We start from the raw sequence: 21,851 nt of genomic DNA, 5'->3' as shown, positions 1-21,851 counted from the left end.
TGAGGAATTATAGATTTCGTAGATTCTGATGAATGAGCCACAATTATTTTTATTTCCTACTTTTGATTAAGATTGGGAATGCTCCAAAACATCCTTCGAGCCGGATTTGAACCAGCGACCTAAGGATTTCAGCTGAGATCATCTACAGTCCTCCGCTCTACCAACTGAGCTATCGAAGGTTACTTGCTCCTTCTTAGAACATCTGAGGAATGGGGAAAAATAAGAATGTTGAGGGAATGCTTTGCGTGACAAGGAGGTATTGAGGAATTATCGATTTCTTAGGTTCTGATGAATGAGCCACAATTATTTTTATTTCCTCCTTTTGATTAAGATTGGGGATGGTCCAAAACATCCTTCGAGCCGGATTTGAACCAGCGACCTAAGGATTTCTGCTGAGATCATCTACAGTCCTCCGCTCTACCAACTGAGCTATCGAAGGGTGCTGGCTGCTTGCTAGAACATCTGAGGAATGAGGAAAAATAACAAGAATGGAGCTGATCGTGGGTATGCTTTGCGTGACAAGGAGGTATTGAGGAATTATAGATTTCGTAGATTCTGATTAATGAGCCACAATTATTTTTATTTCCTCCGTTTGATTAAGATTGGGAATGCTCAAAAAAGTCCTTCAAGCCGGATTTGAACCAGCGACCTAAGGATTTCAGCTGAGATCATCTACAGTCCTCCGCTCTACCAACTGAGCTATCGACGGTTACTTGCTCCTTCTTAGAACATCTGAGGAATGGGGAAAAACAACAAGAATGGAGAGCTGATCGTGTGTATGCTTTGCGTGACAAGGAGGTATTGAGGAATTATAGATTTCGTAGGTTCTAATGAATGAGACAAAATGTTTTTTATTTCCTACTTTTGATTAAGATTGGGAATGCTCCAAAAAAATCCTTCAAGCCGGATTTGAACCAGCGACCTAAGGATTCCAGCTGAGATCATCTACAGTCCTCCGCTCTACCAACTGAGCTATCGAAGGTTACTTGCTCCTTCTTAGAACATCTGAGGAATGGGGAAAAATAAGAATGTTGAGGGAATGCTTTGCGTGACAAGGAGGTATTGAGGAATTATAGATTTCTTAGGTTCTGATGAATGAGCCACAATTATTTTTATTTCCTCCTTTTGATTAAGATTGGGGATGGTCCAAAACATCCTTCGAGCCGGATTTGAACCACCGACCTAAGGATTTCAGCTGAGATCATCTACAGTCCTCCGCTCTACCAACTGAGCTATCGAAGGGTGCTGGCTGCTTGCTAGAACATCTGAGGAATGAGGAAAAATAACAAGAATGGAGCTGATCGTGGGTCTGCTTTGCGTGACAAAGAGGTATTGAGGAATTATAGATTCCGTAGATTCTGATTAATGAGCCACAATTATTTTTATTTCCTCCTTTTGATTAAGATTGGGAATGCTCAAAAAAACCCTTCAAGCCGGATTTGAACCAGCGACCTAAGGATTTCAGCTGAGATCATCTACAGTCCTCCGCTCTACCAACTGAGCTATCGAAGGGTGCTGGCTGCTTGCTAGAACATCTGAGGAATGAGGAAAAATAACAAGAATGGAGCTGATTTTGGGTATGCTTTGCGTGACAAGGAGGTATTGAGGAATTATAGATTTCATAGATTCTGATGAATGAGCCACAATTATTTTTGTTTCCTACTTTTGATTAAGATTGGGAATGCTCCAAAAGATCCTTCGAGCCGGATTTGAACCAGCGACCTAAGGATTTCAGCTGAGATCATCGACAGTCCTCCGCTCTACCAACTGAGCTATCAAAAGTTACTTGCTCCTTCTTAGAACATCTGAGGAATGGGGAAAAATAAGAATGTTGAGGGAACGCTTTGCGTGACAAGGAGGTATTGAGGAATTATAGATTTCTTAGGTTCTGATGAATGAGCCACAATTATTTTTATTTCCTCCTTTTGATTAAGATTGGGAATGGTCCAAAACATCCTTCGAGCCGGATTTGAACCAGCGACCTAAGGATTTCAGCTGAGATCATCTACAGTCCTCCGCTCTACCAACTGAGCTATCGAAGGTTACTTGCTCCTTCTTAGAACATCTGAGGAATGGGGAAAAATAAGAATGTTGAGCTGATGTTGGGGGAATGCTTTGCATGACAAGGAGGTATTGAGGAATTATAGATTTCTTAGGTTCTGATGAATGAGCCACAATTATTTTTATTTCCTCCTTTTGATTAAGATTGGGAATGGTCCAAAACATCCTTCGAGCCGGATTTGAACCAGCGACCTAAGGATTTCAGCTGAGATCATCTACAGTTCTCCGCTCTACCATCTGAGCTATCGAAGGGTGCTGGCTGCTTGCTAGAACATCTGAGGAATGAGGAAAAATAACAAGAATGGAGCTGATCGTGGGTATGCTTTGCGTGACAAGGAGGTATTGAGGAATTATAGATTTCGTAGGTTCTGATGAATGAGCCACAATTATTTTTATTTCCTCCTTTTGATTAAGATTGGGAATGGTCCAAAACATCCTTCGAGCCGGATTTGAACCAGCGACCTAAGGATTTCAGCTGAGATCATCTACAGTCCTCCGCTCTACCAACTGAGCTATCGAAGGGTGCTGGCTGCTTGCTAGAACATCTGAGGAATGAGGAAAAATAACAAGAATGGAGTTGCTCGTGGGTATGCTTTGCGTGACAAGGAGGTATTGAGGAATTATAGATTTTGTAGATTCTGATGAATGAGTCACAATTATTATTATTTCCTACTTTTGCTTAAGATTGGGAATGCTCGAAAATATCCTTCGATCCGGATTTTCACCAGCGACCTAAGGATTCCAGCAGAGAACATCTACAGTCCTCCGCTCTACCAACTGAGCTATCGAAGGTTACTTGCTCCTTCTTAGAACATCTGAGGAATGGGGAAAAACAACAAGAATGGAGAGCTGATGGTGTGTATGCTTTGCGTGACAAGGAGGTATTGAGGAATTATAGATTTCGTAGGTTCTAATGAATGAGCCAAAATGTTTTTTATTTCCTACTTTTGATTAAGATTGGGAATGCTCCAAAAAAATCCTTCAAGCCGGATTTGAACCAGCGACCTAAGGATTCCAGCTGAGATCATCTACAGTCCTCCGCTCTACCAACTGAGCTATCGAAGGGTGATGGCTGCTTGCTAGAACATCTGAGGAATGAGGAAAAATAACAAGAATGGAGCTGATCGTGGGTATGCTTTGCGTGACAATGAGGTATTGAGGAATTATAGATTTCGTAGATTCTGATGAATGAGCCACAATTATTTTTATTTCCTACTTTGCTCCAAAACATCCTTCGAGCCGGATTAGAACCAGCGACCTAAGGATTTCAGCTGAGATCATCTACAGTCCTCCGCTCTACCAACTGAGCTATCGAAGGTTACTTGCTCCTTCTTAGAACATCTGAGGAATGGGGAAAAATAAGAATGTTGAGGGAATGCTTTGCGTGACAAGGAGGTATTGAGGAATTATAGATTTCTTAGGTTCTGATGAATGAGCCACAATTATTTTTATTTCCTCCTTTTGATTAAGATTGGGGATGGTCCAAAACATCCTTCGAGCCGGATTTGAACCAGCGACCTAAGGATTTCAGCTGAGATCATCTACAGTCCTCCGCTCTACCAACTGAGCTATCGAAGGGTGCTGGCTGCTTGCTAGAACATCTGAGGAATGAGGAAAAATAACAAGAATGGAGCTGATTTTGGGTATGCTTTGCGTGACAAGGAGGTATTGAGGAATTATAGATTTCATAGATTCTGATGAATGAGCCACAATTATTTTTATTTCCTCCTTTTGATTAAGATTGGGAATGCTCCAAAACATCCTTCGAGCCGGATTTGAACCAGTGACCTAAGGATTTCAGCTGAGAACATCTACAGTCCTCCGCTCTACCAACTGAGCTATCGAAGGGTGCGGACTGCTTGCTAGAACGTCTGAGGAATGGGGAAAACTAACATGAATGGAGAGCTGATGGCGTGTATGCTTTGCGTGACAAGGAGGTATTGAGGAATTATAGATTTCGTAGGTTCTGATGAATGAGCCAAAATGTTTTTTATTTCCTACTTTTGATTAAGATTGGGAATGCTCCAAAATAACCTTCAAGCCGGATTTGATCCAGCGACCTAAGGGTTTCAGCTGAGATCGTCTACAGTCCTCCGCTCTACCAACTGAGCTATCGAAGGGTGCTGGCTGCTTGCTAGAACATCTGAGGAATGAGGAAAAATAACAAGAATGGAGCTGATCGTGGGTATGCTTTGCGTGACAATGAGGTATTGAGGAATTATAGATTTCGTAGATTCTGATGAATGAGCCACAATTATTTTTATTTCTTACTTTTGATTAAGATTGGGAATGCTCCAAAAGATCCTTCGAGCCGGATTTGAACCAGCGACCTAAGGATTTCAGCTGAGATCATCTACAGTCCTCCGCTCTACCAACTGAGCTATCAAAGGTTACTTGCTCCTTCTTAGAACATCTGAGGAATGGGGAAAAATAAGAATGTTGAGGGAACGCTTTGCGTGACAAGGAGGTATTGAGGAATTATAGATTTCTTAGGTTCTGATGAATGAGCCACAATTATTTTTATTTCCTCCTTTTGATTAAGATTGGGAATGGTCCAAAACATCCTTCGAGCCGGATTTGAACCAGCGACCTAAGGATTTCAGCTGAGATCATCTACAGTCCTCCGCTCTACCAACTGAGCTATCGAAGGTTACTTGCTCCTTCTTAGAACATCTGAGGAATGGGGAAAAATAAGAATGTTGAGCTGATGTTGGGGGAATGCTTTGCATGACAAGGAGGAATTGAGGAATTATAGATTTCTTAGGTTCTGATGAATGAGCCACAATTATTTTTATTTCCTCCTTTTGATTAAGATTGGGAATGGTCCAAAACATCCTTCGAGCCGGATTTTCACCAGCGACCTAAGGATTCCAGCAGAGAACATCTACAGTCCTCCGCTCTACCAACTGAGCTATCGAAGGTTACTTGCTCCTTCTTAGAACATCTGAGGAATGGGGAAAAACAACAAGAATGGAGAGCTGATGGTGTGTATGCTTTGCGTGACAAGGAGGTATTGAGGAATTATAGATTTCGTAGATTCTGATGAATGAACCACAATTATTTTTATTTCCTATTTTTGATTAAGATTGGGAATGCTCCAAAACATCCTTCGAGCCGGATTTGAACCAGCGACCTAAGGATTTCAGCTGAGATCATCTACAGTCCTCCGCTCTACCAACTGAGCTATCGAAGGTTACTTGCTCCTTCTTAGAACATCTGAGGAATGGGGAAAAATAAGAATGTTGAGGGAATGCTTTGCGTGACAAGGAGGTATTGAGGAATTATCGATTTCTTAGGTTCTGATGAATGAGCCACAATTATTTTTATTTCCTCCTTTTGATTAAGATTGGGGATGGTCCAAAACATCCTTCGAGCCGGATTTGAACCAGCGACCTAAGGATTTCTGCTGAGATCATCTACAGTCCTCCGCTCTACCAACTGAGCTATCGAAGGGTGCTGGCTGCTTGCTAGAACATCTGAGGAATGAGAAAAAATAACAAGAATGGAGCTGCTCGTGGGTATGCTTTGCGTGACAAGGAGGTATTGAGGAATTATAGATTTCGTAGATTCTGATTAATGAGCCACAATTATTTTTATTTCCTCCGTTTGATTAAGATTGGGAATGCTCAAAAAAGTCCTTCAAGCCGGATTTGAACCAGCGACCTAAGGATTTCAGCTGAGATCATCTACAGTCCTCCGCTCTACCAACTGAGCTATCGAAGGTTACTTGCTCCTTCTTAGAACATCTGAGGAATGGGGAAAAACAAGAATGGAGAGCTGATCGTGTGTATGCTTTGCGTGACAAGGAGGTATTGAGGAATTATAGATTTCGTAGGTTCTAATGAATGAGCCAAAATGTTTTTTATTTCCTACTTTTGATTAAGATTGGGAATGCTCCAAAAAAATCCTTCAAGCCGGATTTGAACCAGCGACCTAAGGATTCCAGCTGAGATCATCTACAGTCCTCCGCTCTACCAACTGAGCTATCGAAGGTTACTTGCTCCTTCTTAGAACATCTGAGGAATGGGGAAAAATAAGAATGTTGAGGGAATGCTTTGCGTGACAAGGAGGTATTGAGGAATTATAGATTTCTTAGGTTCTGATGAATGAGCCACAATTATTTTTATTTCCTCCTTTTGATTAAGATTGGGGATGGTCCAAAACATCCTTCGAGCCGGATTTGAACCAGCGACCTAAGGATTTCAGCTGAGATCATCTACAGTCCTCCGCTCTACCAACTGAGCTATCGAAGGGTGCTGGCTGCTTGCTAGAACATCTGAGGAATGAGGAAAAATAACAAGAATGGAGCTGATGGTGGGTATGCTTTGCGTGACAAGGAGGTATTGAGGAATTATAGATTCCGTAGATTCTGATTAATGAGCCACAATTATTTTTATTTCCTCCTTTTGATTAAGATTGGGAATGCTCAAAAAAACCCTTCAAGCCGGATTTGAACCAGCGACCTAAGGATTTCAGCTGAGATCATCTACAGTCCTCCGCTCTACCAACTGAGCTATCGAAGGGTGCTGGCTGCTTGCTAGAACATCTGAGGAATGAGGAAAAATAACAAGAATGGAGCTGATTTTGGGTATGCTTTGCGTGACAAGGAGGTATTGAGGAATTATAGATTTCATAGATTCTGATGAATGAGCCACAATTATTTTTATTTCCTCCTTTTGATTAAGATTGGGAATGCTCCAAAACATCCTTCGAGCCGGCTTTGAACCAGTGACCTAAGGATTTCAGCTGAGAACATCTACAGTCCTCCGCTCTACCAACTGAGCTATCGAAGGGTGCGGACTGCTTGCTAGAACGTCTGAGGAATGGGGAAAACTAACATGAATGGAGAGCTGATGGCGTGTATGCTTTGCGTGACAAGGAGGTATTGAGGAATTATAGATTTCGTAGGTTCTGATGAATGAGCCAAAATGTTTTTTATTTCCTACTTTTGATTAAGATTGGGAATGCTCCAAAATAACCTTCAAGCCGGATTTGATCCAGCGACCTAAGGGTTTCAGCTGAGATCGTCTACAGTCCTCCGCTCTACCAACTGAGCTATCGAAGGGTGCTGGCTGCTTGCTAGAACATCTGAGGAATGAGGAAAAATAACAAGAATGGAGCTGATCGTGGGTATGCTTTGCGTGACAATGAGGTATTGAGGAATTATAGATTTCGTAGATTCTGATGAATGAGCCACAATTATTTTTGTTTCCTACTTTTGATTAAGATTGGGAATGCTCCAAAAGATCCTTCGAGCCGGATTTGAACCAGCGACCTAAGGATTTCAGCTGAGATCATCGACAGTCCTCCGCTCTACCAACTGAGCTATCAAAAGTTACTTGCTCCTTCTTAGAACATCTGAGGAATGGGGAAAAATAAGAATGTTGAGGGAACGCTTTGCGTGACAAGGAGGTATTGAGGAATTATAGATTTCTTAGGTTCTGATGAATGAGCCACAATTATTTTTATTTCCTCCTTTTGATTAAGATTGGGAATGGTCCAAAACATCCTTCGAGCCGGATTTGAACCAGCGACCTAAGGATTTCAGCTGAGATCATCTACAGTCCTCCGCTCTACCAACTGAGCTATCGAAGGTTACTTGCTCCTTCTTAGAACATCTGAGGAATGGGGAAAAATAAGAATGTTGAGCTGATGTTGGGGGAATGCTTTGCATGACAAGGAGGTATTGAGGAATTATAGATTTCTTAGGTTCTGATGAATGAGCCACAATTATTTTTATTTCCTCCTTTTGATTAAGATTGGGAATGGTCCAAAACATCCTTCGAGCCGGATTTGAACCAGCGACCTAAGGATTTCAGCTGAGATCATCTACAGTTCTCCGCTCTACCATCTGAGCTATCGAAGGGTGCTGGCTGCTTGCTAGAACATCTGAGGAATGAGGAAAAATAACAAGAATGGAGCTGATCGTGGGTATGCTTTGCGTGACAAGGAGGTATTGCGGAATTATAGATTTCGTAGGTTCTGATGAATGAGCCACAATTATTTTTATTTCCTCCTTTTGATTAAGATTGGGAATGGTCCAAAACATCCTTCGAGCCGGATTTGAACCAGCGACCTAAGGATTTCCGCTGAGATCATCTACAGTCCTCCGCTCTACCAACTGAGCTATCGAAGGGTGCTGGCTGCTTGCTAGAACATCTGAGGAATGAGGAAAAATAACAAGAATGGAGTTGATCGTGGGTATGCTTTGCGTGACAAGGAGGTATTGAGGAATTATAGATTTTGTAGATTCTGATGAATGAGTCACAATTATTATTATTTCCTACTTTTGCTTAAGATTGGGAATGCTCCAAAATATCCTTCGATCCGGATTTTCACCAGCGACCTAAGGATTCCAGCAGAGAACATCTACAGTCCTCCGCTCTACCAACTGAGCTATCGAAGGTTACTTGCTCCTTCTTAGAACATCTGAGGAATGGGGAAAAACAACAAGAATGGAGAGCTGATGGTGTGTATGCTTTGCGTGACAAGGAGGTATTGAGGAATTATAGATTTCGTAGGTTCTAATGAATGAGCCAAAATGTTTTTTATTTCCTACTTTTGATTAAGATTGGGAATGCTCCAAAAAAATCCTTCAAGCCGGATTTGAACCAGCGACCTAAGGATTCCAGCTGAGATCATCTACAGTCCTCCGCTCTACCAACTGAGCTATCGAAGGGTGATGGCTGCTTGCTAGAACATCTGAGGAATGAGGAAAAATAACAAGAATGGAGCTGATCGTGGGTATGCTTTGCGTGACAATGAGGTATTGAGGAATTATAGATTTCGTAGATTCTGATGAATGAGCCACAATTATTTTTATTTCCTACTTTGCTCCAAAACATCCTTCGAGCCGGATTAGAACCAGCGACCTAAGGATTTCAGCTGAGATCATCTACAGTCCTCCGCTCTACCAACTGAGCTATCGAAGGTTACTTGCTCCTTCTTAGAACATCTGAGGAATGGGGAAAAATAAGAATGTGGAGGGAATGCTTTGCGTGACAAGGAGGTATTGAGGAATTATAGATTTCTTAGGTTCTGATGAATGAGCCACAATTATTTTTATTTCCTCCTTTTGATTAAGATTGGGGATGGTCCAAAACATCCTTCGAGCCGGATTTGAACCAGCGACCTAAGGATTTCAGCTGAGATCATCTACAGTCCTCCGCTCTACCAACTGAGCTATCGAAGGGTGCTGGCTGCTTGCTAGAACATCTGAGGAATGAGGAAAAATAACAAGAATGGAGCTGATCGTGGGTATGCTTTGCGTGACAAGGAGGTATTGAGGAATTATAGATTTCGTAGATTCTGATTAATGAGCCACAATTATTTTTATTTCCTCCTTTTGATTAAGATTGGGAATGCTCAAAAAAATCCTTCAAGCCGGATTTGAACCAGCGACCTAAGGATTTCAGCTGAGATCATCTACAGTCCTCCGCTCTACCAACTGAGCTATCGAAGGTTACTTGCTCCTTCTTAGAACATCTGAGGAATGGGGAAAAATAAGAATGTTGAGCTGATGTTGGGGAATGCTTTGCATGACAAGGAGGTATTGAGGAATTAAAGATTTCTTAGGTTCTGATGAATGAGCCACAATTATTTTTATTTCCTCCTTTTGATTAAGATTGGGAATGGTCCAAAACATCCTTCGAGCCGGATTTGAACCAGCGACCTAAGGATTTCAGCTGAGATCATCTACAGTCCTCCGCTCTGCCAACTGAGCTATCGAAGGGTGCTGGCTGCTTGCTAGAACATCTGAGGAATGAGGAAAAATAACAAGAATGGAGCTGATCGTGGGTATGCTTTGCGTGACAAGGAGGTATTGAGGAATTATAGATTTCGTAGGTTCTGATGAATGAGCCACAATTATTTTTATTTCCTCCTTTTGATTAAGATTGGGAATGGTCCAAAACATCCTTCGAGCCAGATTTGAACCAGCGACCTAAGTATTTCAGCTGAGATCATCTACAGTCCTCCGCTCTACCAACTGAGCTATCGAAGGGTGCTGGCTGCTTGCTAGAACATCTGAGGAATGAGGAAAAATAACAAGAATGGAGCTGATGGTGGGTATGCTTTGCGTGACAAGGAGGTATTGAGGAATTTTAGATTTCGTAGATTCTGATTAATGAGCCACAATTATTTTTATTTCCTCCTTTTGATTAAGATTGGGAATGCTCAAAAACATCCTTCGAGCCGGATTTGAACCAGTGACCTAAGGATTTCAGCTGAGATCATCTACAGTCCTCCGCTCTACCAACTGAGCTATCGAAGGGTGCGGACTGCTTGCTAGAACGTCTGAGGAATGGGGAAAACTAACATGAATGGAGAGCTGATGGTGTGTATGCTTTGCGTGACAAGGAGGTATTGAGGAATTAGAGATTTCGTAGATTCTGATGAATGAGCCACAATTATTTTTATTTCCTACTTTTGATTAAGATTGGGAATGCTCCAAAACATCCTTCGAGCCGGATTTGATCCAGCGACCTAAGGATTTCAGCTGAGATCATCTACAGTCCTCCGCTCTACCAACTGAGCTATCGAAGGTTACTTGCTCAATCTTAGAACATCTGAGGAATGGGGAAAAATAAGAATGTTGAGCTGATGTTGGGGGAATGCTTTGCGTGACAAGGAGATATTGAGGAATTATAGATTTCTTAGGTTCTGATGAATGAGCCACAATTATTTTTATTTCCTCCTTTTGATTAAGATTGGGAATGGTCCAAAACATCCTTCGAGCCAGATTTGAACCAGCGACCTAAGTATTTCAGCTGAGATCATCTACAGTCCTCCGCTCTACCAACTGAGCTATCGAAGGGTGCGGACTGCTTGCTAAAACGTCTGAGGAATGGGGAAAACTAATATGAATGGAGAGCTGATGGTGTGTATGCTTTGCGTGACAAGGAGGTATTGAGGAATTATAGATTTCGTAGATTCTGATGAATGAGCCACAATTATTATTATTTCCTACTTTTGATTAAGATTGGGAATGCTACAAAAACTCCTTCGAGCCGGATTTGGAACAGCGACCTAAGGATTCCAGCAGAGAACATCTACAGTCCTCCGCTCTACCAACTGAGCTATCGAAGGTTGCTTGCTCTTTCTTAGATCATCTGAGGATGGGGAAAAATAACAAGAATGGCGAGCAGACGGTCGGTATCTTTGCGTGACAAGGAGGAATTGTAAGGAATTATAGATTTCGTAGATTCTGATGAACGAGCCAAAATGTTTTTTATTTCCTACTTTTGATTAAGATTGGGAATGCTCCAAAATATCCTTCAAGCTGGATTTGAACCAGCGACCTAAGGATTCCAGCAGAGAACGTCTACAGTCTTCCGCTCTACCAACTCAGTTATTGAAGGTTGCCTGCTACGTCTTAGAACATCTGAGGAATGGGGAAAAACAAGAATGGAGAGCTGATGGTGTGTATGCTTTGCGTGACAAGGAGGTATTGAGGAATTATAGATTTCGTAGCTTCTGATGAATGAGCCACAATTATTTTTATTTCCTACTTTTGATTAAGATTGGGAATGCTCCAAAACATCCTTCGAGCCGGATTTGGAACAGCGACCTAAGGATTCCAGCAGAGAACGTCTACAGTCCTCCGCTCTACCAACTGAGCTATCGAAGGTTGCTTGCTCTTTCTTAGAACATCTGAGGATGGGGAAAAATAACAAGAATGGCGAGCAGACGGTCTGTATCTTTGCGTGACAAGGAGGAATTATAGATTTTGTAGGTTCTGATGAATGAGGCACAATTATTTTTATTTCCTATTTTTGATTAAGATTGGGAATGCTCCAAAACATCCTTCGAGCCGGATTTGAACCAGTGACCTAAGGATTTCAGCTAAGTTCATCTACAGTTCTCCGCTCTACCAACTGAGCTATCGAAAGGTGCTGACTGCTTGCTAGAACGTCTGAGGAATGGGGAAAAATAACATGAATGGAGAGCCGATAGTGGTTATGCTTTGCGTGACAAGGAGGTATTGAGGAATTATAGATTTCGTCGGTTCTGATGAATGAGCCACAATTATTTTTATTTCCTACTTTTGATTAAGATTGGGAATGCTCCAAAACAGCCTTCGAGCCGGATTTGAACCAGCGACCTAAGGATTTCAGCTGAGATCATCTACAGTCCCCCGCTCTACCAACTGAGCTATTGAAGGGTGCTGACTGCTTGCTAGAACGTCTAAGGAATGGGGAAAAATAACATGAATGGAGAGCCGATGGTGGGTATGCTTTGCGTGACAAGGAGGTATTGAGGAATTATAGATTTCGTAGGTTCTAATGCAGGGGTGGCGAGATCCGGTCCTCGAGGGCCGCAGTCCTGCTGGTTTTGGATATTTCCCTTCTTCAACACAGCTGATTCATGATCAGCTCATCAGCAAGCTATGCAGAAACCTGATAACGAGCCTGTTAATTGGAATCAGCTGCACTTCGAGTAGGGAAATGTACAAAACCTGCAGGACACCGGCCCTCGAGGACCGCAGTTTGCCACCCCTGTTCTAATGAATGAGCCAAAATGTTTTTTATTTCCTACTTTTGATTAAGATTGGGAATGCTCCAAAAAAATCCTTCGAGCCAGATTAGAACCAGCGACCTAAGGATTTCAGCTGAGATCATCTACAGTCCTCCGCTCTACCAACTGAGCTATCGAAGGGTGCTGGCTGCTTGCTGGAACATCTGAGGAATGGGGAAAAATAACAAGAATGGAGCTGATCGTGGGTATGCTTTGCGTGACAAGTAGGTATTGAGGAATTATAGATTTCGTAGATTCTGATGAATGAGCCACAATTATTTTTATTTCCTATTTTCGATTAAGATTGGGAATGCCAAAAATATCAATCGAGCCGTATTTAAACCAGCGACCTAAGGATTTCAGCTGAAATCATCTACAGTCCTCCGCTCTACCAACTGAGCTATCGAAGGTGGCTTGCTCCTTCTTTGAACATCTGAGGAATGGGGAAAACCAAGAATGGAGAGCTGATGTTGGGGGAATGCTTTGCGTGACAAGGAGGTATTGAGGAATTATAGATTTTGTAGGTTCTGATGAATGAGCCACAATTATTTTTATTTCCTAATTTTGATTAAGATTGGGAATGCTCCAAAACATCCTTCGAGCCGGATTTGGAACAGCGACCTAATGATTTCAGCTGAGATCATCTACAGTCCTCCGCTCTACCAACTGAGCTATCGAAGGGTGCTGGCTGCTTGCTGGAACATCTGAGGAATGGGGAAAAATAACAAGAATGGAGCTGATGGTGTGTATGCTTTGCGTGACAAGGAGGTGTTGAGGAATTATAGATTTCGTAGGTTCTGATGAATGAGCCACAATTATTTTTATTTCCTACTTTTGATTAAGATTGGGAATGCTCCAAAAAAATCCTTCAAGCCGGATTTGAACCAGCGACCTAAGGATTTCAGCTGAGATCATCTACAGTCCTCCGCTCTACCAACTGAGCTATCGAAGGGTGCTGACTGTTTGCTAGAACGTCTCAGGAATGGGGAAAAATAACATGAATGGAGAGCCTATGGTGGGTATGCTTTGCGTGACAAGGAGGTATTGAGGAATTATAGATTTCGTAGGTTCTGATGAATGAGCCACAATTATTTTTATTTCCTACTTTCGATTAAGATTGGGAATGCTCCAAAAATATCCTTCGAGCCGGATTGAAACCAGCGACCTAAGGATTTCAGCTGAGATCATCTACAGTCCTCCACTCTACCAACTGAGCTATCGAAGGTTGCGTGCTCCTTCTTAGAACATCTGAGGAATGGGGAAAAATAAGAATGGAGAGCTGATGGGGGAATGCTTTGCGTGACAAGGAGATATTGAGGAATTATAGATTTCGTAGGTTCTGAAGAATGAGCCACAATTATTTTTATTTCCTACTTTTGATTATGATTGGGAATGCTCCAAAATATCCTTCGAGCCGGATTTGAACCAGCGACCTAAGGATTCCAGCAGAGAACATCTACAGTCCTCCGCTCTACCAACTGAGCTATCGAAGGTTGCTTGCTCCTTCCTAGAACATCTGAGGAATGGGGAAAAATAACAAGAATGGCGAGCTGACGGTCGGTATCTTTGCGTGACAAGGAGGAATTTAGGAATTATAGATTTCGTAGGTTCTGATGAATGAGCCACAATTATTTTTATTTCCTCCTTTTGATTAAGATTGTGAATGCCCAAAAACATCCTTCGAGCCGGATTTGAACCAGCGACCTAAGGATTACAGCTGAGATCATCTACAGTCCTCCGCTCTACCAACTGAACTATCGAAGGGTGCTGGCTGCCTTCTAGAACACTGAGGAATGAGGAAAAATAACAAGAATGGAGCTGATCATGGGTATGCTTTGCGTGACAAGGAGGTATTGAGGAATTATAGATTTCGTAGATTCTGATGAATGAGCCACAATTATTTTTATTTCCTCCTTTTGATTAAGATTGGGAATGCTCCAAAAATATCCTTCGAGCCGGATTGAAACCAGCGACCTAAGGATCTCAGCTGAGATCATCTACAGTCCTCCACTCTACCAACTGAGCTATCGAAGGCTGCGTGCTCCTTCTTAGAACATCTGAAGAATGGGGAAAAGTAACAAGAATGGAGCTGATCGTGGGTATGCTTTGCGTGACAAGGAGGTATTGAGGAATTATAGATTTCGTAGGTTCTGATGAATGAGCCACAATTATTTTTATTTCCTCCTTTTGATTAAGATTGGGAATGGTCCAAATCATCCTTCGAGCCAGATTTGAACCAGCGACCTAAGGATTTCAGCCGAGATCATCTACAGTCCTCCGCTCTACCAACTGAGCTATCGAAGGGTGCTGGCTGCATGCTAGAACATCTGAGGAATGAGGAAAAGTAACAAGAATGGAGCTGATCGTGGGTATGCTTTGCGTGACAAGGAGGTATTGAGGAATTATAGATTTCGTAGGTTCTGATGAATGAGCCACAATTATTATTTCCTACTTTTGATTAAGATTGGGAATGCTACAAAATCTCCTTCGAGCCGGATTTTAACCAGCGACATAAGGATTCCAGCAGAGAACATCTACAGTCCTCCGCTCTACCAACTGAGCTATCGAAGGTTGCTTGCTCCTTCTTAGAACATCTGAGGAATGGGGAAAAATAAGAATGGAGAGCTGATGGGGGAATGCTTTGCGTGACAAGGAGGTATTGAGGAATTATAGATTTCGTAGGTTCTGATGAATGAGCCACAATTATTTTTATTTCCTCCTTTTGATTAAGATTGGGAATGCTCCAAAATATCCTTCGATCCGGATTTTCACCAGCGACCTAAGGATTCCAGCAGAGAACATCTACAGTCCTCCGCTCTACCAACTGAGCTTTTGAAGGTTGCTTGCTCCTTCTTAGAACATCTTAGGAATGGGGAAAAATAACAAGAATGGAGAGCTGATGTTGGGGGAATGCTTTGCGTGACAATGAGGTATTGAGGAATTATAGATTTCGTAGGTTCTGATGAATGAGCCACAATTATTTTTATTTCCTACTTTTGATTAAGATTGGGAATGCTCCAAAATATCCTTCGAGCCGGATTTGAACCAGCGACCTAAGGATTTCAGCTGAGATTATCTACAGTCCGCTCTACCAACTGAGCTATCGAAGGGTGCTGGCCGCTTGCAAGAACATCTGAGGAATGTGGAAAAACAACAAGAATGGAGAGCTGATGGTGTGTATGCTTTGCGTGACAAGGAGGTATTGAAGAATTATAGATTTCGTAGGTTCGAATGAGTGAGCCAAAATGTTTTTTATTTCCTACTTTTGATTAAGATTGGAAATGCTCCAAAAAAAATCCTTCAAGCCGGATTTGAACCAGCGACCTTAGGATTTCAGCTGAGATCATCTACAGTACTCCGCTCTACCAACTGAGCTATCGAAGGGTGCTGGCTGCTTGCTAGAACATCTGAGGAATGAGGAAAAATAACAATGGAGCTGATCGTGGGTATGCTTTGCGTGACAAGGAGGTATTGAGGAATTATAGATTTCGTAGGTTCTGATGAATGAGCCACAATTATTTTTATTTCCTACTTTTGATTAAGATTGGGAAGGCTCCAAAACATCCTTCGAGCCGGATTTGAACCAGCGACCTAAGGATTTCAGCTGAGATCATCTACAGTCCTCCGCTCTACCAACTGAGCTATCGAAGGGTGCTGGCTGCTTGCTAGAACATCTGAGGAATGGGGAAAAATAACATGAATGGAGAGCCGATGGTGGGTACGCTTTGCGTGACAAGGAGGTATTGAGGAATTATAGATTTCGTAGGTTCTAATGAATGAGCCAAAATGTTTTTTATTTCCTACTTTTGATGAAGATTGGGAATGCTCCAAAAAAATCCTTCAAGCCGGATTTGAACCAGCGACCTAAGGATTTCAGCTGAGATCATCTACAGTCCTCCTCTCTACCAACTGAGCTATCGAAGGGTGCTGACTGCTTGCTAGAACGTCTGAGGAATGGGGAAAAATAACATGAATGGAGAGCCTATGGTGGGTATGCTTTGCGTGACAAGGAGGTATTGAGGAATTGTAGATTTCGTAGGTTCTGATGAATGAGCCACAATTATTTTTATTTCCTACTTTTGATTAAGATTGGGAATGCTCCAAAATATCCTTCCAGCCAGATTTGAAACAGCAACCTAAGGATTTCAGCTGAGATCATCTACAGTCCTCCGCTCTACCAACTGAGCTATCGAAGGGTGCTGGCTGCTTGCTAGCACGTCTGCGGAATGGGGAAAAATAACAAGAATGGAGAGCTGACGCTGGGTATGCTTTGCGTGACAAGGAGGTATTGAGGAATTATAGATTTCGTAGATTCTGATGAATGAGCCACAATTTTTTTTATTTCCTACTTTTGATTAAGATTGGGAATGCGCCAAAATACCCTTCGAGCCTGATTTGAACCAGGGACATCACGATTTCCGCTGATATCATCTACAGTCCTCCGCTCTACCAACTGAGCTATCGAATGCTGTTATGACCTTCCAAGAACGTCAGCGGAATGGGGAGAAATAACACGGATGGAGCTGAGTAGTTATTGAGGCATTTTAGATTTCATTTGTCTATCAACTGATCTTGAATTTTAGATTTAATAGACTGATGAATGAGCCACAATTATTTTTATTTCCTACCTTTGATTAAGATTGGGAATGCTACCAATCCTTCGAGCTGGATTTGAACCAGCGATCTAAGGATTTCAGCTGAGATCATCTACAGTTCTCCGCTCCACCAACTGAGCTATCGAAGGCTCCTTCTCCCTTGCTAGAACGTCTGAGGAATGGGGACAAATAACAAGAATGGAGCCCTGATACTGAATATGCTTTGCGTGACAAGGAGCTATTGAGGAATTTTAAATTTCGTAGATTCTGATGAATGCGCCACAATTATTTTTTTTCCCTACTTTTGATTAAAATTTGGAATTCACCAAAACATCCTTCAAACTGCATTTGAACCAGTGACCAAAGGATTTCCGCTGAGACTAACTACAGTCCTCCACTTTACCAAGCGAGCTATCGAATGCTGTTTTGACCTTCCAAGAACGTCAGAGGAATGGGGAGAAATAAAAGATGGAGCTGACCACGGATATGCTGAGCGTGACAAGGAGCTATCGAGGAAGAAGACACAGAGACTTTTTCTTAACTCGACAGAATCAACGGCGACAACGAAGAAGAAGGAGACAGCGACAATGAAGAAGAAGGCGACTCGCGCGTGATAACTCTGTAACACGTTAGCAACGTGTTTGAAAACCACAGTAAGCAATATGGATGTGATTCCTGCGGCTATTACGGTGCGAGCGCCAATTTAACTACGGATTCAGAGAGCGATTTGCAATGCAACGGGGAAACAAAAATCTAATGTATGGAGCGTTTTAGGCGGAAATCTTGATAAAAGCTATGTCATTGGCAAATTATGCCGAGCAGCGCTGAAGTACACTGGATCAACAACTAATCTGGACTGCCATGCGACGAGGAAGCACCGTGACGAGTATGGCGAGCTAAAACCAAGGAACAAACAGCAGCATTCTAACGATGCACCGCAAGTAACGGGTAGTATCCCGAGGTATTTCGGGAAACTCGGCCACAATTCACAACGAGCTAAGGAAATCACGGATGCAATAACTCGTTTCATTGCCAAGGGATTATGTCCTTACTGTGTAGTTGAGTGTGATGGATTTCAGGATTAGCTGCATACCCTAGAGCCGAGATATACATTACCATCCCAAAAGCATTTCAGCAACACATGTATACCGGATTTGTATGCGCAAGTGAAGAGCCAAGTGTAAGAAGAACTGGCGAAAGCAGAGCGAGTGGCATGAACAACAACCGATGCGTAGACATCATTGTGCAACGGAGTCATATATAACGATTACAGCCCAGCACATCAATTCAGATTGGCAATTAAAGTGTCATGTATTACAGACAAGGGTGTTCAAAAGATCTCACACTGGGAAAAATATAGGTGCTCTTCTGAAACAGGCATGCACTGATTGGAACCTTGTTGATAAGCATGCAGCCCTTATTACCGACAATGCCAGCAATATGGTATTAGCTGGGCAGGAAGCAGAGATGAGCCCTCACCTCATGTGCTTTGCACACACCATCAACCTTGCATCACAAAAAGCCTTCAAAGTCAACACAGTTGCAAGGTTGCTTGGAAGAGTGAGGAGAGTGGTATTTTTTTTTTACCACTGTGTTACGGCAGCAGATATTCTCCAGGAAAAACAAAAACAGCTGGCCTTGCCACACCACAAGCACATCCAGGATGTCTCAACCCGGTGAAACAGCTCTTATGATATGCTGGAACTCTTTTTCGAGAACAGCCTGCCATTTCTGCTGCACTATTGAATGGGATATTAGAAAAGGGGATGTGAACACTCTAAAGGCTGAAGATTTTTGTGATGCTGAAGACATTGTTAAGCTGATGGCACCGGTCAAATTGGTCACCACAACCATGTCTGAAGACAAGCAGCCTACACTTTCCGTGATTTCGCCAGTCAAAGCAAAGCTAAAAAAAACCTTTGAAGTAACAGACAAAGACACAGTGGTATGAAGAGAGATGACGCAGGCATTTATGAATGACATGGAGCAACGCTCCAGTGGCCTCGATCATCTCTTTCACACTGCAGCAGCTCTGGACCCCCGATTTAAATCTCTGCCCTTCCTGAATGACAGTGATGTTGAGAGAATATTCACAAGCATCTCAGAAGAAGCTACATCCTTGCATGAAAAGGTAAGTCCTTCAAGTCAGGATACTCATATTCAAACAAAACACATACAGTTTGATATTACAAAACATGCCATAATTTTGTCAGTCTGCTATATTTTATGGCTGTTAAAATTTATTCTGACTTATCCTTCTGGTATAGGCTTGTTTACTTAGCCATCACTGACTGCAGAAATATTTCTATTATTATATCCGATTTTATTTCTCTTATTTCTAGGCAACAGCACAGCCGGCGGAGAAGGTTACAGTGCAGACAGATCCATGCCAGACTGACCGGGCCCATGAAGTCCCTGACATCACCACTAATGGACCCCAGATCAATGATGTACCACCAACAGGTGGTTTGTTATAACTTGCAATCAAGGAGGGAGGTTGTACCGTTATGTTGAGGGAAAAAAAAACAGTGGTATATGATGATTTTTATCCCTTGCAGATTATGGCCCTCCTTCTAAAAAAAGACAGCTCTGGACCAGCTGTTATGAGAAGACTTCGAAGTGAAGACACCAGTGAGAGCTGTAATTGATATGGCCAGTGAGGAAGTGAGGAGGTACCGAAATCGTGAGTCTTTGCCCATGAAAAACAACCCTCTACAATGGTGGCAAGAGCAGCAAGACCTGCCAATGCTGTCATCTCTCGCTAAAAGGTAACTCTGTATTCACGCCACCAGTGTGGCATCTAAAAGGGTGTTCAGCACTGCGAGAGATGTTGTTTCCAGCAAACGCAGTGTACTCAAGCCTGAAACATGTGGATGAGTTGAAGAAAGAGGTGAACATTGACAATGAATAAAATAAACAAGGCACATGTTCATTAAAAGGATAACCGTTTGTAGTTTTGTTAAGGCTTCTTCTGCTTTGTTAGGCTTACACATTAAATTTTCACTTTGTAGACTGTTTACCTTGAAATGTTGCACTTTACCTACCTGTTGTGTTCTAAGCACTCAAATTTACTCAGGCTGCAATGTTGCACATTTATTACCTACCTCTAATACCTATTGTTTAAAAAAATACATTATAATCAAGCTGAAATGTTGCACTTCTGTTACCTACAGTAACTAATACCTATTGTGTTCAAAACACTAGGCTACGCTCAGGTTGAAATGATAGACTTTGTGCAGGAGCCAATTGTGTATTGGTTAATTAGTAGTGTGTTCTACATATTGTATATTGTCGCTAGAGTCATATTTACACCTTTTGCATATTGGATAATTTGGTTAAAATTAATGGTGAATATTATTTTATGCATATATTCGAATTTAGTTCTTTAAAAGTACAGAGAGAAATTGTTTATTTCTTTATTGGAACTATTTGTTTGCAGCGTCACGTGACTCACGAATATGCGTAGATAGAACGGCAACGAGCTGGACATAGGACAGATGAAACCAGCTCATGATAGAAGCGACATAGTTTTTTGACCAGACGATTTGACCTTTTTTTGGACGTACTTGTATTATTTGTTGTTTTTATTAAATAGTAAAAATCAAGACGTGGTCCTGTCGTTTGCGTTCAAGACTTATCGTTACTCTGGTTTCAAGGGTGTTCGTTTTTGTGGACTAACACCTACACTTTGTTTCCATTTTTTATTGTGAATCTATTTTGGTTTTTGATCCAGTCCAACAGTGATGTAACCCAGAACATATTTTTTTTTACCTGTGTCTAAAAATAAATACATTTGACATTTTGTTATTTTCTCCAGTGCCACAAAGAAACGGTGCTCAGTGATAACTGCTCTTTTACATATTTGAAAATACTGTGAGAATGTTATTTGATAGAATTGGGCTCTTAATAATTGTCTACATTAACAAATTTAACGATACTGTATGCATTATATGAAATATCGAACCGGATAGCGAATCAAATCGTATCGCTTCCAAACGGAACCGAATCATATCGAACCGTTCTGCCTTTATATATATCAATTTTTTGTATCGAATCATAACCCATGTATCTAGATATGTATCGAATTGGCTTCATGCCAGAGATTCCCAGCTCGAGAAATAACGCGGATGGAGCTGACGCTGGATATGCTGATCATAACAAGGAGCTATTGAGGCATTCTAGATTTCGTAGATTCTGATGAATGGGCCACAGTTATTTTTATTTCCTATTTTTGATTAGGAATTCTCAAAAACAGCCTTCGAGCCGGATTTGAATCAGCGACCTAAGGATTTCAGCTGAGATCATCTACAGTCCTCCGCTCTACCAACTGAGCTATCGAAGGGTGCTGACTGCTTGCTAGAACGTCTGAGGAATGGGGAAAAATAAGAATGGAGCTGATCATGGGTATGCTTTGCGTGACAAGGAGGTATTGAGGAATTATAGATTTCCTAAATTCTGATGAATGAACCACAATTTTTTTTATTTCCTATTTTTGATAAAGATTAGGAATTCTCAAAAACAGCCTCCGAGCCAGATGTGAACCAGTGACCTAAAAATTTTAGCTGAGAACAGTCCTCCACTCTACCAACTGAGCTATTGAAGGATGTGGTGCCTTTGAAAAAATGTCTGTGGAATGGGGACAAATAAATCGGATGGAGAGCTGATACTGGATATGCTTTG

At 41.9% G+C, this 21,851-nt stretch overlaps 1 protein-coding gene and 39 non-coding genes across 40 annotated transcripts; 1 reads left to right on the top strand and 39 right to left on the bottom strand.

The window, feature by feature from the left end:
• Positions 1-91: 91 nt before the first annotated feature.
• On the bottom strand, positions 92-179 carry trnay-gua (transfer RNA tyrosine (anticodon GUA)). Its single transcript is given in 2 exon segments — positions 92-127; positions 143-179. It is a non-coding gene; the product is annotated as a tRNA-Tyr (tRNA).
• Positions 180-351: 172 nt separating this feature from the next.
• trnay-gua (transfer RNA tyrosine (anticodon GUA)) lies at positions 352-439 on the bottom strand. The gene is given in 2 exon segments: positions 352-387; positions 403-439. It is a non-coding gene; the product is annotated as a tRNA-Tyr (tRNA).
• A 182-nt stretch (positions 440-621) lies between these two features.
• Positions 622-709, bottom strand: trnay-gua (transfer RNA tyrosine (anticodon GUA)). The gene is given in 2 exon segments: positions 622-657; positions 673-709. It is a non-coding gene; the product is annotated as a tRNA-Tyr (tRNA).
• A 185-nt stretch (positions 710-894) lies between these two features.
• On the bottom strand, positions 895-982 carry trnay-gua (transfer RNA tyrosine (anticodon GUA)). The gene is given in 2 exon segments: positions 895-930; positions 946-982. It is a non-coding gene; the product is annotated as a tRNA-Tyr (tRNA).
• A 172-nt stretch (positions 983-1,154) lies between these two features.
• Positions 1,155-1,242, bottom strand: trnay-gua (transfer RNA tyrosine (anticodon GUA)). The gene is given in 2 exon segments: positions 1,155-1,190; positions 1,206-1,242. It is a non-coding gene; the product is annotated as a tRNA-Tyr (tRNA).
• Positions 1,243-1,424: 182 nt separating this feature from the next.
• Positions 1,425-1,512, bottom strand: trnay-gua (transfer RNA tyrosine (anticodon GUA)). The gene is given in 2 exon segments: positions 1,425-1,460; positions 1,476-1,512. It is a non-coding gene; the product is annotated as a tRNA-Tyr (tRNA).
• A 182-nt stretch (positions 1,513-1,694) lies between these two features.
• trnad-guc (transfer RNA aspartic acid (anticodon GUC)) lies at positions 1,695-1,782 on the bottom strand. Its single transcript is given in 2 exon segments — positions 1,695-1,730; positions 1,746-1,782. It is a non-coding gene; the product is annotated as a tRNA-Asp (tRNA).
• A 172-nt stretch (positions 1,783-1,954) lies between these two features.
• trnay-gua (transfer RNA tyrosine (anticodon GUA)) lies at positions 1,955-2,042 on the bottom strand. The gene is given in 2 exon segments: positions 1,955-1,990; positions 2,006-2,042. It is a non-coding gene; the product is annotated as a tRNA-Tyr (tRNA).
• Positions 2,043-2,225: 183 nt separating this feature from the next.
• trnay-gua (transfer RNA tyrosine (anticodon GUA)) lies at positions 2,226-2,313 on the bottom strand. The gene is given in 2 exon segments: positions 2,226-2,261; positions 2,277-2,313. It is a non-coding gene; the product is annotated as a tRNA-Tyr (tRNA).
• A 182-nt stretch (positions 2,314-2,495) lies between these two features.
• trnay-gua (transfer RNA tyrosine (anticodon GUA)) lies at positions 2,496-2,583 on the bottom strand. Its single transcript is given in 2 exon segments — positions 2,496-2,531; positions 2,547-2,583. It is a non-coding gene; the product is annotated as a tRNA-Tyr (tRNA).
• Positions 2,584-3,038: 455 nt separating this feature from the next.
• Positions 3,039-3,126, bottom strand: trnay-gua (transfer RNA tyrosine (anticodon GUA)). Its single transcript is given in 2 exon segments — positions 3,039-3,074; positions 3,090-3,126. It is a non-coding gene; the product is annotated as a tRNA-Tyr (tRNA).
• Positions 3,127-3,291: 165 nt separating this feature from the next.
• trnay-gua (transfer RNA tyrosine (anticodon GUA)) lies at positions 3,292-3,379 on the bottom strand. The gene is given in 2 exon segments: positions 3,292-3,327; positions 3,343-3,379. It is a non-coding gene; the product is annotated as a tRNA-Tyr (tRNA).
• Positions 3,380-3,551: 172 nt separating this feature from the next.
• Positions 3,552-3,639, bottom strand: trnay-gua (transfer RNA tyrosine (anticodon GUA)). Its single transcript is given in 2 exon segments — positions 3,552-3,587; positions 3,603-3,639. It is a non-coding gene; the product is annotated as a tRNA-Tyr (tRNA).
• Positions 3,640-3,821: 182 nt separating this feature from the next.
• trnay-gua (transfer RNA tyrosine (anticodon GUA)) lies at positions 3,822-3,909 on the bottom strand. The gene is given in 2 exon segments: positions 3,822-3,857; positions 3,873-3,909. It is a non-coding gene; the product is annotated as a tRNA-Tyr (tRNA).
• A 454-nt stretch (positions 3,910-4,363) lies between these two features.
• Positions 4,364-4,451, bottom strand: trnay-gua (transfer RNA tyrosine (anticodon GUA)). Its single transcript is given in 2 exon segments — positions 4,364-4,399; positions 4,415-4,451. It is a non-coding gene; the product is annotated as a tRNA-Tyr (tRNA).
• A 172-nt stretch (positions 4,452-4,623) lies between these two features.
• Positions 4,624-4,711, bottom strand: trnay-gua (transfer RNA tyrosine (anticodon GUA)). Its single transcript is given in 2 exon segments — positions 4,624-4,659; positions 4,675-4,711. It is a non-coding gene; the product is annotated as a tRNA-Tyr (tRNA).
• Positions 4,712-5,166: 455 nt separating this feature from the next.
• Positions 5,167-5,254, bottom strand: trnay-gua (transfer RNA tyrosine (anticodon GUA)). The gene is given in 2 exon segments: positions 5,167-5,202; positions 5,218-5,254. It is a non-coding gene; the product is annotated as a tRNA-Tyr (tRNA).
• A 172-nt stretch (positions 5,255-5,426) lies between these two features.
• On the bottom strand, positions 5,427-5,514 carry trnay-gua (transfer RNA tyrosine (anticodon GUA)). Its single transcript is given in 2 exon segments — positions 5,427-5,462; positions 5,478-5,514. It is a non-coding gene; the product is annotated as a tRNA-Tyr (tRNA).
• A 182-nt stretch (positions 5,515-5,696) lies between these two features.
• On the bottom strand, positions 5,697-5,784 carry trnay-gua (transfer RNA tyrosine (anticodon GUA)). Its single transcript is given in 2 exon segments — positions 5,697-5,732; positions 5,748-5,784. It is a non-coding gene; the product is annotated as a tRNA-Tyr (tRNA).
• Positions 5,785-5,966: 182 nt separating this feature from the next.
• trnay-gua (transfer RNA tyrosine (anticodon GUA)) lies at positions 5,967-6,054 on the bottom strand. The gene is given in 2 exon segments: positions 5,967-6,002; positions 6,018-6,054. It is a non-coding gene; the product is annotated as a tRNA-Tyr (tRNA).
• A 172-nt stretch (positions 6,055-6,226) lies between these two features.
• trnay-gua (transfer RNA tyrosine (anticodon GUA)) lies at positions 6,227-6,314 on the bottom strand. Its single transcript is given in 2 exon segments — positions 6,227-6,262; positions 6,278-6,314. It is a non-coding gene; the product is annotated as a tRNA-Tyr (tRNA).
• A 182-nt stretch (positions 6,315-6,496) lies between these two features.
• trnay-gua (transfer RNA tyrosine (anticodon GUA)) lies at positions 6,497-6,584 on the bottom strand. Its single transcript is given in 2 exon segments — positions 6,497-6,532; positions 6,548-6,584. It is a non-coding gene; the product is annotated as a tRNA-Tyr (tRNA).
• Positions 6,585-7,308: 724 nt separating this feature from the next.
• trnad-guc (transfer RNA aspartic acid (anticodon GUC)) lies at positions 7,309-7,396 on the bottom strand. The gene is given in 2 exon segments: positions 7,309-7,344; positions 7,360-7,396. It is a non-coding gene; the product is annotated as a tRNA-Asp (tRNA).
• Positions 7,397-7,568: 172 nt separating this feature from the next.
• trnay-gua (transfer RNA tyrosine (anticodon GUA)) lies at positions 7,569-7,656 on the bottom strand. Its single transcript is given in 2 exon segments — positions 7,569-7,604; positions 7,620-7,656. It is a non-coding gene; the product is annotated as a tRNA-Tyr (tRNA).
• Positions 7,657-8,109: 453 nt separating this feature from the next.
• Positions 8,110-8,197, bottom strand: trnay-gua (transfer RNA tyrosine (anticodon GUA)). The gene is given in 2 exon segments: positions 8,110-8,145; positions 8,161-8,197. It is a non-coding gene; the product is annotated as a tRNA-Tyr (tRNA).
• A 455-nt stretch (positions 8,198-8,652) lies between these two features.
• On the bottom strand, positions 8,653-8,740 carry trnay-gua (transfer RNA tyrosine (anticodon GUA)). Its single transcript is given in 2 exon segments — positions 8,653-8,688; positions 8,704-8,740. It is a non-coding gene; the product is annotated as a tRNA-Tyr (tRNA).
• Positions 8,741-8,905: 165 nt separating this feature from the next.
• trnay-gua (transfer RNA tyrosine (anticodon GUA)) lies at positions 8,906-8,993 on the bottom strand. Its single transcript is given in 2 exon segments — positions 8,906-8,941; positions 8,957-8,993. It is a non-coding gene; the product is annotated as a tRNA-Tyr (tRNA).
• Positions 8,994-9,165: 172 nt separating this feature from the next.
• On the bottom strand, positions 9,166-9,253 carry trnay-gua (transfer RNA tyrosine (anticodon GUA)). The gene is given in 2 exon segments: positions 9,166-9,201; positions 9,217-9,253. It is a non-coding gene; the product is annotated as a tRNA-Tyr (tRNA).
• Positions 9,254-9,435: 182 nt separating this feature from the next.
• On the bottom strand, positions 9,436-9,523 carry trnay-gua (transfer RNA tyrosine (anticodon GUA)). Its single transcript is given in 2 exon segments — positions 9,436-9,471; positions 9,487-9,523. It is a non-coding gene; the product is annotated as a tRNA-Tyr (tRNA).
• A 182-nt stretch (positions 9,524-9,705) lies between these two features.
• trnay-gua (transfer RNA tyrosine (anticodon GUA)) lies at positions 9,706-9,793 on the bottom strand. Its single transcript is given in 2 exon segments — positions 9,706-9,741; positions 9,757-9,793. It is a non-coding gene; the product is annotated as a tRNA-Tyr (tRNA).
• Positions 9,794-10,245: 452 nt separating this feature from the next.
• trnay-gua (transfer RNA tyrosine (anticodon GUA)) lies at positions 10,246-10,333 on the bottom strand. Its single transcript is given in 2 exon segments — positions 10,246-10,281; positions 10,297-10,333. It is a non-coding gene; the product is annotated as a tRNA-Tyr (tRNA).
• Positions 10,334-10,517: 184 nt separating this feature from the next.
• trnay-gua (transfer RNA tyrosine (anticodon GUA)) lies at positions 10,518-10,605 on the bottom strand. Its single transcript is given in 2 exon segments — positions 10,518-10,553; positions 10,569-10,605. It is a non-coding gene; the product is annotated as a tRNA-Tyr (tRNA).
• A 2,835-nt stretch (positions 10,606-13,440) lies between these two features.
• Positions 13,441-13,528, bottom strand: trnay-gua (transfer RNA tyrosine (anticodon GUA)). Its single transcript is given in 2 exon segments — positions 13,441-13,476; positions 13,492-13,528. It is a non-coding gene; the product is annotated as a tRNA-Tyr (tRNA).
• A 453-nt stretch (positions 13,529-13,981) lies between these two features.
• Positions 13,982-14,069, bottom strand: trnay-gua (transfer RNA tyrosine (anticodon GUA)). Its single transcript is given in 2 exon segments — positions 13,982-14,017; positions 14,033-14,069. It is a non-coding gene; the product is annotated as a tRNA-Tyr (tRNA).
• A 183-nt stretch (positions 14,070-14,252) lies between these two features.
• trnay-gua (transfer RNA tyrosine (anticodon GUA)) lies at positions 14,253-14,340 on the bottom strand. Its single transcript is given in 2 exon segments — positions 14,253-14,288; positions 14,304-14,340. It is a non-coding gene; the product is annotated as a tRNA-Tyr (tRNA).
• A 452-nt stretch (positions 14,341-14,792) lies between these two features.
• trnay-gua (transfer RNA tyrosine (anticodon GUA)) lies at positions 14,793-14,880 on the bottom strand. Its single transcript is given in 2 exon segments — positions 14,793-14,828; positions 14,844-14,880. It is a non-coding gene; the product is annotated as a tRNA-Tyr (tRNA).
• Positions 14,881-15,059: 179 nt separating this feature from the next.
• trnay-gua (transfer RNA tyrosine (anticodon GUA)) lies at positions 15,060-15,147 on the bottom strand. Its single transcript is given in 2 exon segments — positions 15,060-15,095; positions 15,111-15,147. It is a non-coding gene; the product is annotated as a tRNA-Tyr (tRNA).
• Positions 15,148-16,139: 992 nt separating this feature from the next.
• Positions 16,140-16,227, bottom strand: trnay-gua (transfer RNA tyrosine (anticodon GUA)). The gene is given in 2 exon segments: positions 16,140-16,175; positions 16,191-16,227. It is a non-coding gene; the product is annotated as a tRNA-Tyr (tRNA).
• Positions 16,228-16,412: 185 nt separating this feature from the next.
• On the bottom strand, positions 16,413-16,500 carry trnay-gua (transfer RNA tyrosine (anticodon GUA)). Its single transcript is given in 2 exon segments — positions 16,413-16,448; positions 16,464-16,500. It is a non-coding gene; the product is annotated as a tRNA-Tyr (tRNA).
• Positions 16,501-16,940: 440 nt separating this feature from the next.
• On the top strand, positions 16,941-20,700 carry LOC144005130 (uncharacterized). The gene is made up of 3 exons (XM_077503124.1): positions 16,941-19,302; positions 19,514-19,634; positions 19,730-20,700. Exons 1-3 carry the CDS (start codon positions 19,129-19,131, stop codon positions 19,792-19,794), a joined length of 360 nt encoding a protein of 119 aa, XP_077359250.1. The 5' UTR covers positions 16,941-19,128; the 3' UTR covers positions 19,795-20,700.
• Positions 20,701-21,851: the final 1,151 nt, after the last annotated feature.

This window comes from Festucalex cinctus, chromosome 1 (assembly GCF_051991245.1).
Source record: "Festucalex cinctus isolate MCC-2025b chromosome 1, RoL_Fcin_1.0, whole genome shotgun sequence".
NCBI lineage: Eukaryota > Metazoa > Chordata > Actinopteri > Syngnathiformes > Syngnathidae > Festucalex > Festucalex cinctus.
This window is presented reverse-complemented; position numbering and strand designations above follow the sequence as displayed.